The sequence below is a fragment of the Xenia sp. Carnegie-2017 genome, unplaced genomic scaffold (assembly GCF_021976095.1).
Source record: "Xenia sp. Carnegie-2017 unplaced genomic scaffold, XeniaSp_v1 HiC_scaffold_4, whole genome shotgun sequence".
Lineage (NCBI taxonomy): Eukaryota > Metazoa > Cnidaria > Anthozoa > Malacalcyonacea > Xeniidae > Xenia > Xenia sp. Carnegie-2017.
The window spans coordinates 1,564,494-1,575,758 of NW_025813504.1; the positions used below are offsets into that span (position 1 = coordinate 1,564,494).

Here is an 11,265-nt window from a genome sequence, read left to right on the forward strand (position 1 = left end):
AAATGTGTTTTTACAAAGGTATAATCCTTAGATTTGATAAATTTTCATAGTTTCTTGTTCATAGAACCAAAAACAATATGCAACAATAATAAGTCAAAGTTATGCAGCCAATCTAATTTCAGTTATTACTAATATTTCTATAGTGAAAACCTCTTTCTAAAAACACTTATTGTGGTCTTTCACCAAATATTATGATCCTAAAGTCTATAAAAATTTGCATTTTTTAATTCACTCGCATCGTTGTTATTTGTAGTTTTTTTATTATTCATTTAGATGTTTATCCAAAGCGATATTTGATTATTAAGAGCTTTGATAAAGTATACTCTGTTAATTCTATTACTGGAGATATTCATGTTAGCACTATTAATGGATACAGTAAGAAAAAATTTGACCTTCCACCAGGATATAATGAGATAAAAATTGATGTAGTCGAGAATGTACTTTACTACTTTGATGAGAAACACATCAAGTGGGGAAATTTTGACTTGACTAGAAACGAAATTTTTGCAAAAAATGATTATGCTCGTGATTTTATAGTTGACTGGATTGGTCGTCGTATCTTTTACATTGACTACACGAACATTATCTACCAAATTCATTTGAAAAAGAAAATTACAAGTGTTATGAGGCTTCAACCAGGCTTACAACTTTCCAGTATTGCATTTGACTCAAAACATGGGTAAGGCGATATTGAAATTCTTTTTATTAACTTGTAAACGTAAAATTAAGAAACTATGTCAATCTATTGAAGGCTTTTCTTAAGTAAGCTAAGAGTTTTTATTGTTAGAGACGGCATTTTAATTTAATAGAAAAGTTGAATTTTTGAAGTCCGTATTATTGCCTGTTATTTGAAAGTACAAGAATAGAAAAAAATATTGATTTTCGAGGGAAAACAAAACTCGCTTTTACCGAGGGAGAGAATATTAAGTATTTTTTGTGTATAAAGAAACAAACCTCATATATTTAAACAGCTTTTCAATAAAATCAACGAGATTTGGCCAGCAATATTTTATTGCGTGACTATGAGGCATTTGAAACCAACTTTAAGGATGACACACGCAGCAGAAAATAACATGCAGATCCTGAAATTACAAAAATCGACAGCGATACTTATGTTAAGCAACCAAAGAGCTTTGACAAAAATGTAACAGCAGAGAAAGCAATGTTTATAATTGATGAAGTCGTTAAATGAAATAAAACAGAGAAATAGAAACTACAGTAAAGTATTAAATAAATACTTTACCGATGAAGCTTTAGTCAAATATTCACACAACATTGGTTTGCCACAACCTACAAACAAAAAGTGTTCCAATTTCACTGTGCAACTTGGTGGTCTACATTTATTAAGATTATTAGCTTCGGCTGGCCACCTAAGAGCGCTTTTCTTTATCTGAAAAGGCAATTTGCTTGACGCCTCCATGGTAATCATATGCTTAATAAGATATGCCCTACACAAAAGATTTTAACAGATTGTGAGCGTTGTTTGTTGCTTTTCTTTGCCCTTTCATATACTATAACCCTTTTTGAGACAGTGTAAGAGATGTGCAACAATCTCAATACGAAATAGCAATAAAGTTTTAAAAAATTCACGAAGGTGGTGAGCGTAAAAAACTTCAACTTTTTGTTTTTTATTGAAGATAAAAAAACTGCGCACATTCCCACGTAGTTACATCAAAAATATAAAAAAGAATTTTAGTTTTCAAAAAATGTGGCATTTTAGAAAAAAATCAGTATATCAAGTTTATAGTTTTTCAAGCCTTCTTTTAACTTCCATTGAATGGCGGAGTATATTGAAAAGTCAAGAGCTGCAAATTAACTGTATGCACACTACTCTTCAATAAATCCAATCACACATCCGATCAAATCACCGGAATGGAAAATCGTTCCACTACCTTTAGTTCATGCAGTGTTTCTTAGTGTAATTTAAGCAAACGTTAGATCTGTAGTTGCTCAACTGATGATGAATCCCAAGATAATAATCATGTTAGAGATTAAAAAGAAATTGGCTGAAAAGCCTGTGAAGTGAGAACTTTCTGAATATAATATAAGTAATTTACGAATTTAAAAAAATTTCCTTTTCCAACGATTCCTAGGTACTCTCCATTCATGAGAGCCTTCTAATCAATAAATATAAGTTTTCACTCATCGTTCAAGAAAGTTCCATTGCACTTAACCTCTCTTAGCTTAAGTATATTTTACTCCCCAACTTCTTTATCAAATATTCCATTTGACACCGCCTCTTAAGTCGTAATTTAACACCTTTTGTAAATACAATATCTTGTCTTAAGATCTCATTATAAATTATAATTTGACTGAATATGTCATGAGTAAGGACGAAACGTCAGTATAAATTCTATTTTATAACTTTTGGTCTATTTCTATGACTCTTATTACAACTTTATGTTGGTATTAATTTTTATCATATTACAAGAAAAAATTAATTTTCACGAACACAAAAAACCAAAAGAGCGGTAGTATATGCGAGAAAGTTTTTATAGACTTCGGGGAAAGATGAAATGAACGACAAGAAGACATGGACTTTACTGTTACTCAAATGATTGATATTTTTAAGAAATGTATAAAGAATGCAAATATGCTGCGATGATAATCAAAAGTGCCAGCTGCATCAAACATTTTCGATAAAGTAAAGGCAATAATGTGCAAGAAGTTTTTGCAGCTTGTCTAATCGAAAGATTCTTAAAAACACGAACAAGACATGGTGATAGAATAATTATTTTCAAATGATACCAATAGTGCTAGCTCTAGTGTCAATCTTTTTCTGATTTTTCTGAAAAACAACAAAAAAAGTTGACAATTAAAAAGAGAAGGTTAAGATAGTTTTAAAAAATCGTTTGTCCAAACAAACTAAGAAAAATTATCAACAAGAGACAATGTTTGTGAAGCTATAGCTCTTTTAAAGACATTTGTAAACGATGATCCATCCAAGGAGCTGCTACTTTTCATGCAAGATGAAACTGAAAAATTAAGAAAGCTTAAACTTGAAATGACAAAGCTTTCTTAATTTTATATCTACATTAAATGGTGCATATCATTTACCAACACGAAATTTTCAAATCGAACAAAATTTCAACGCATCAGCTAGTTTTCAGCATTATCAATTACCAAAACAATTCATTCAGCAACCACTCCAAACTACAGCATAACTCATTCCATCAATAATCCCAAACAATACAAATCATTATAGAAGTTATGTGAATAAAAATAACATAGTACATTTATTATGCTCTGAATCACATACAATGTTTAATTACTTCATATATTTTAGTTCGGCTTTTAAAAGAGAGATTTCAAATGATAAATATGATCTTTTCCTGTTAGTTACAATAGCTTTATGTTGCTATATTATCAAATTTCATGAATATGTTCTATTAAACCGTCTATATATGAAGGTAGTTCTGAATACTTTAACAACATCTTTATCTAAATTAAGAAAAATTTTTCCTTTCTTGCATATATTAGCCTGTTTATTGTTTATGTATTTCAATACGTATAGAGAAAACTAATGTACAATACAAATATTTTTATTAAGGTATCTATTCTTGGCAGAAAGTACAGAACGTTTCTTATGGTTATGGAACAAGACTGCAAATAAACATCATATTTTTTCAGTTTCACTTCAGTCAATAGCACATGATCTAACGCTTGACATGGCTAAAGAGAAAATTTATTGGCGAGTTTCAAACGGAAATGTTTTTTCTTGTGATTACTACTCCCATAATGTAATTGATTTTGGAACTTCAGGAGGTCCCATGGCTGTATTTGGGGATTTCATTTATATCATGACTAGTGTTGGACAAAGTGTCGTTAGTGTCCATAACACGACAGATCAACGTACGAGACGTAAATTTTTTCTTCCTGTAAACAACAGTTATCTTGACTTGGCTGTAGCTATACACAGTATCACTCCTGACTCAAACGGTAGCTAAATATTTACTTATTTGACATGATAATCTAAGACTTGCAAAAACTCTCCTGCTAATGTTCATAAAATAGAAAGACGTTAAAAAGTTCAAAGTTACATTGCCTTAGTAAACGGTTGTTCTTCCTTCCAAAATTATAGAAAGTTTGACAAACATTAAGTTCAAAGTTCAAAGTGTCTAATTTGGACGTTTTTGCCGTTTGTCTATTCTTGTCAAATTTCTTGGGTGTTAAATTTAACTCTCTATTGTTTCTTACTTCATTTGAACAATCACTTTGGCTTGTAATCAGTCTTAAATAAGAAAAAAATTCATGAAAATAGATTGAAAGACAAAAACGTCCAATTTGAGCATGTTGTGCAGTGAGCTTAGTATTTACCAAGTTTTCTTAAATTTTAGTATATTGCAAACTTTTACATCTTTGGTTAAACTAGAATTGAAAGTTTTCATTTTCTTTGTGGATACAGCTCAAATTGAGGCAATTACGAAGTACTCTTATGGTTTTCCAGATTAATTTTTAATTCATTTTACTTTTAAATAAAAAGACAAGGCAATGCCAAAATACATGAGCTTTGACACATTGATGAATTGATAATTTCTGAACATTTTTCAATTATCTAACTTCTTTAGATACATCCTTTATATTGTCCTAAACACACAGCAAATTTGTTCATACTCAACATTTATTTAATTGTTTTGTTTTTACGATATTCGCGAAAACCGAAGATACCAACATTACATAAAAAACTTGCAAGCTGGGTACGTCATAGTGGAGACTGAGTGACAAATTGTGTTCTCTGAGGAAGAACATGTTTCATTTAAAATCCATTGTTGATTTTATTTTTAATTTTATTAATCTATATAGCGACAAACACTTTTCGCTTTCCTTTTTGTGGACCCAACACATACTATCGTAAAATTAATGGAACATTGAACTGCACGTGTATGGAAGGATACTCAGGAGAATGTAACTCGTGCCAAGGTATGGATTTATTACTGTCTTTATCAAGATCTTTTTATCACGGATCATGAATAAAGAGCATCTCTGTGCAGTTTTAAAACTTTGTTCTCTGTCGAGAACTCTGAAGAGTTTTCTGTGCATTTGTTATTGTGCAAGGAATTTGCTGCATGTTCATTTTACATGTAACCACAAAAATAAGGCTCACAGCCACACATACAAGTTCATCTTTATCAATATAATCAAGCAGGAAGTCAGTAATAAATTTATGAAAAGCTTCAATACACATAACACTCTCTCAGTACAAAAAATTGGAAGTATATGGTTCTCTAAATGATAATAGCATATGTTAAATGTTTGTAAAAGTAGATCATCCAGGTTGGTATAGTCCTGAGAAGGACTGATGTCGTTGTTGTCAGCTGACGTTTCGACAATCTTAGCGGTAGTCATCTTCAGAGTCAATTTGACTTGACGATCTACATTCATAAACATGTAACAATACTCCCGGGTTGAAACCATTTACTTTAGCATATGTTAACATCAACACATTTTGATTTTCTCTACATTAGGTAGGGGGTAGCTTTAGGGTTAAGGTTACGGTTAACACTCCTCCTGCAGTTAGCAATCGAGCTATGGCCCTGCTAACCTAGATACACTATATTAAATAGTTTCGACTTTATTATGGGTTGGTTTTCTTGAACTAGGAATTCTGTTAATCCAAACTATAAAAAGCATTTTGACCAACAACGTTCCAGACCTCCTCGAATGAGCGCACCTAAAAAATATTACATAAAATTTCTGAAACCAAGTAGATTGTAGCTTTATGAACTTATTCCAAGAATTGACAAGTATGGGTAGTGTCCGATTTATTAGTAGGCTATGTAGGCTGAAGCTAACAGGCCCGCATTTAAAAAATCTTGTTCTATTTAAACATAGTTTTTACTCTTTGGCATTCTGGATGAGCTAAATGGTCAAAATTTCAATCATATATGATTTGTTAGAATTGCTCTTATTGTTTAAACCATTGAAAAAACTTTTGAAATAGAAACATCCGAAATCATCGCTAAATGGTGAAACAGACTAGAATGTTGAGTTTGCGAAGATCGTGTATTTAATTCTTGCGTGTCAGTTTTCTTAAAGAGGTAGTAAAATAATAAGCAGATGGCTGGTTGATCACTCTAAGACACTTACGGTCGTAATATTAATTTAGACAAGCTATATACAGTAATATATGTCCTTTATCTAAGTCTCGTATTTTCTTTATGATGATTAAAAAGATATTGCTTAAAGTATTTTTACCAAGAAAAAACCATTAACTGTTATCCTCTACCCTCCAATGAGCTAACCAATTTTTATAAAGCTGTAAAAGTCACTTAAATTTTTCCTCTTTCGATAAACGTAGATCGTATGTCACTTTTTGTAGAACTTAATATTTTTGTGAACCTTGCAAATGAGAATAAAGATGCCTCTAAGATTATCCATGACGCAGGGAAAATTCTCTTCAAACTTTTAAAATAAAAAAATTCAAACTTTTACATGTAGAGCTACAAACATCTGCATGTTCACTCTCAGTGTGGAAGATATTGAAAAGTTTTATAGTTAATAAAGATTTTCAATTATTTGCAGCCAAATGTGAAATGTTAATGGCTTGAAGACAAATAATTCTCTTATCGCCAAAATTAGTTTAACATATTCAACTAATATTAATGTGGCACCAAATTTGGCCAATCTGAAAAAATGCAAGTATATCTTGGTTCATACTTAAAGATGTCAACTCAATAAAGAACTAAAATGTAGGGAGTGGTCACTTTAATACCAAAAATATTCGAGAGTTATGTTTAGTAATAGTCTTTGCCCGAGTAAATCTGTCAAAAAATGAAACCTTAGATGAAGCTTCCTCAAACTTGTATAAATTTAAAAGACCTCCATTATGCAATAATTAAAATGCCATACCCTCTCGGCCATTCCAATTTACGTAACTTTTTGTCGTTCACGCCCTACTGCTGAACACATTAGGTCACAAAACATGAATATTCACACATATATAAAAACATAATTCTTTTGTCGGCAGAGGACGGGATTGTTTAGCTTAATTAAAACAGCCCCCATTACGCGTAACTGAAAGAATCAACGGTATTTCTTAATGATTCTAAAATTGTCGTCTGAATAAGAGTCAGCACAATGGGAGTTATTCAAGTGTTGTTTACCTATCGCGGAGTCACATAAAACTAAATTACTTTCCTTACAATCACGTTTTGTTTGTTGTCTTGAGGGGACCGTTCCATTTCTGATTGAAGTTGGTTCATGCTGTTTGATCCTATCACCCAACCTTTGAGACGCTCTACCTACATAGCGAGCATCACACTCACATTTATATTCATAAATTTCATTGCCTAAAAGTTTTGTCGGTAGAGACTTTTTTGGGGTGGGTGGTAGAATAGTTCTTTTCGAAAATATAAAGATAACATCGATCGCAAAAACAAATTATCCATATTATTCTTAGTTTTCCTTTCAATATCATTAAAAACCTTACCCATCCATGGAAGTTTTATAAACACAGGGCACTTAGCTGGTCCAAAATTCCTGTTCTGCTCATTCTTTGTGGATAAAAAAAGTTTTTTATCCACAAAGAATGAGCATTTTTCCCACAAAGTATGAGCAGTTTTTTATCCACAAAGAATGAGCAATTTTCCCGGATATCCATTTGAGAGAAACATCTTTTTTAATGAGTTGAGATCACCCTCAATGAACTCCTCCGATGACAGTCTAAGCGTTCAATTTATTAAACACTTTACTAAAGAAATTTCTCTCTGTGTAAAGAAAAACAGTCAAAGCGTGTGTACAAATCCGAAAAAGTAGCCTTGCGATGAATGCTTGTAAGGAATTGACCATTGCGTTTATGGACATCCAAAAACGCTAACTGACAATTTGATTCATGTTCAAGCCTTTTGGACCAGCTAAATGCCCTGTGCTTATCAAACTCCATGGATTGGTAAGGCTATTAGCTGAAACGTATTATTGAAGTAATATGATACGGGAACTATATATCTATAATTGTGATACATGATTGGATAATTGATCATGGACTTTGGCACTAACACTTGTGTTTATGTTAGGTTCTTTGTCTTGTTAACATCCTATGTCATTAGTATTCTTATTCTGTTCTATTGCACTGCACGTTGTATTTGGTTATGTTATATTAAAATGGTAACCTAAACATTATAATTCTAATAGGTTATGGGCCCAGGACGCAAACTGCCCTACTTAAGATAAGTAATTGAAAACATAAGCAATGTCTTTTTCTGATGACTCGCATGATGCGCTCTTAAGTTCGCAAAATTGAATGGCACGAACTACCGGTCATGGGCTTTCAATATGCGGCTATATTTGGGAAGCATGGACTTGTTTGAATTCGCTGAAGGTAGTGCGATTGCTCCTAACGACGATGCCGGTGCTGATGTTCGAAGGAGATTCAATTCATCAGCGAAAAATGCATGGACGTATATTTGCTTGGCTATCGAGCCTGATCAGCAAGTGCACGTAAGAGAAACGATAACGGCAAAGGAAGCATGGGTCGCTTTGAAAAGTCAATTTGCGAGGAATCGTTACTTCAAAAGGTTCGTCTTCGCCAACAATATTATTCGTCAAAATTTCATGTTGGAGGGAGTATTTTGGAGCATATAAACAACTTAAAATCATTACACGTTCAAGTAAAAGAAATGGGCGCAAGTATCGATGATAAGAAACTGGCAGTGATCCTGTTCGCTAGTTTGCCAGATAAATATAAGCCATTAATAACGGCACTGGATGCTGTTGGTGAGAATGACCTTTCTTATGAGAAAGTGAAAAACATTATACTAAATGATGAAGACAGAGCCAAAGATTCCGAGACCAGAAAAGAGGATGCATTTTCCATGCAACGTAACAAGTTTTGAGGGGGGAAACAACTTGGTGGTCAGAATGAGAACATTTTTAATCGAAAGAAAGGCTTTCTTGGCAAGTGTTTCATTTGTGACGAGAAAGGGCATCTAGCAAAAGACTGTCCGCAGAGGAAGACGAAGCAGTTTCCAAACAGTGGCAACTCTTCAATCAATAAGGGAAACAAGTCTGCTCAGCTTGCAGAAAACGAAGAAAATAGCGAGATCGATAATGGTGATGCGTTGACTTCAAATTCATCAAGCATTACAAGGAATTCAGATTGGAGTATCGACTCCGGTGCAACCCAGCACATGACTTACGATTTGGAAGGCTTATGCAATTACGTAGAATTTAAGCAACCGTGTGTAGGAAGCCTTGGAGATAACCGCTCTATTTTAGCGTAAGGCAAAGGAACTTATAGGGTAAAAGCTATTCTTGGCGACGGAAACAAAAACATCTCTTTGCAGGATGTATTGTATTTACCTTACATAAATAGAAATTTATCGGTTCGAGCGATGGTAAGACTTGGAGCTATTGTTACTTTCGAAAACGATGTTTGTAACATTCGACGAAGTTCAAAACTGTTAGCAGTTGAAAAACTACAAGGAAAACTGTACAATTTGAAAATTGTCGAGCATTATATGAATGTTGCAAAAGAACAAAGCTTTGATTCAGATTTGAATTTATGGCATTGCAGACTGGGACATCTTGGAATATATGATGTAATGAAACTCATCGAGAATGAAATGGTCGATGGAATAGGCAATGTAACAGATGAAAATCAGTGTTGTGAAGCTTGTGTGATGGGAAAACAGCATCGTTGCTTTTTTCCTAAAGGCGTTTCACTACGAACTAACGAACCGTTCAAAATTATACATAACGATGTATATGGACCGATACAGAGAATTCCATTGGGGGATCTCGATATTATGTCTCCTTTATCGATGACTACACCAGATATGTACAAGTATACTTTTTAAAAAAAACAAGAACGAGTTTTGGAAAAATTTAAAGAGTTTTTCAAATATGCAAAGAATATCTCTGGTAAGCAAGTTAAGATTATACGCACAGACATCGGTGGTGAGTATCAATCAAAAGAGTTTGAGTCGTTTTTAAAGGACAATGGTATCACACATCAAACGACTGTTCCGTATAACCTGAGATAAACGGAGTTGTGAAACGCATGAATCTTACGATAATGGAATCAGCAAGAAGTATTTTGATGCACTCACGTTTGCCCAATAAATTCTGGGCTGAAGCTGTAAATACAGCAACTTACCTTCGAAATAGAAGTCCAACAATTGCTTTGGACGGAATAACTCCTTATCAGTGTCTATTTAGGATGAAACCTGATGTAAGTAGACTGAAAGTGTTTGGTTGCATAACGTATACGCACATTCCTAAAGGGCAAAGGAAGAAGTTGGATGCAAAATCTCTCATGACGATTTTCATGGGTTATCCTCATGGGACGAAAGGGTTTAAGATGTTTGATCCAATGTCGAAGAAGTTTTATAAAAGTCGTGACGTTATGTTTCTAGAGAAGCAATTTTATAACTTTGAAAACAAACATCGTGAGCATAAATTCATTCAAGATGAAGAAAATCGTAATGTACATGATGTTCCTGTAAATAGCAATGATGAAAGCCAATCAATAGAAGATCAAAATGCTGAACATGAAAACGGTAATGTTGATGCAAGAGAAGTAGATGATTGCAATCGAGTGGGAGAAAATTCTTACGAAGAGAGATTCATGAATGAAGTAAGACAACTTAAAGGTGAAAGGATACGACGAGCACCTCGAAGATTTGACGAAGAATGTTACACAGTCAGTGACTTAACAGCAGACATCAGTGAACCCAACAATATAAAAGAAGCAACAACTGAGACATGACTTTGCCGGATATGTTTGGGAATGCCTATAGAGAACTAATGATGGCTGCCACAAAGGTTGTGAAGTTTGGTTTTGATGACACCATGTATAAACAAATTGACGGAGTGGCTATGAGTTCTCCACTTGCACTGGTTCTTGCGAATATTTCTATTTGCTATCATGAATGCAAAAGGCTTGCATCTTCAGATTGTCCGGATGTGCTGTGGTATAAGCGTTATGTGGATGACACCTTTTCTTTAATTCATAACGATAAAAATCGTCAACGTTTTCTTAATAAACTTTGCTCTCTTCACCCTACACTAAATTACACCTCTGAGCTACAGTCAAACAAACAGTTAGCTTTTTTAGATGTTCTTGTACACAAACGCAATGGTCAGTTCTTAACAAGCATTCATCGCAATAAAACTTTCAGTGGTCTGTACACACGCTTTGACTCTTTCTCTTCGCATAGAGAAAAGATTTCTTTAGTGAAGTGTTTGATAAAGCGAACGAATAGATTGCCCTCAAAAGAGTTTATTGATAGTGATCTTATCTCACTGAAGAATATTTTTGTGTTAAAT

The 11,265-nt window shown here is 33.5% G+C and overlaps 1 protein-coding gene across 1 annotated transcript; it reads left to right on the forward strand.

Annotated features, from left to right (window-relative positions):
• Positions 1 to 554: 554 nt before the first annotated feature.
• Positions 555 to 5,043, forward strand: LOC124455691. The gene is made up of 3 exons (XM_047006329.1): positions 555 to 679; positions 3,551 to 3,939; positions 4,804 to 5,043. Exons 1-3 carry the CDS (start codon positions 624 to 626, stop codon positions 4,968 to 4,970), a joined length of 612 nt encoding a protein of 203 aa, XP_046862285.1. The 5' UTR covers positions 555 to 623; the 3' UTR covers positions 4,971 to 5,043.
• The last annotated feature ends 6,222 nt before the right edge of the window (positions 5,044 to 11,265 follow it).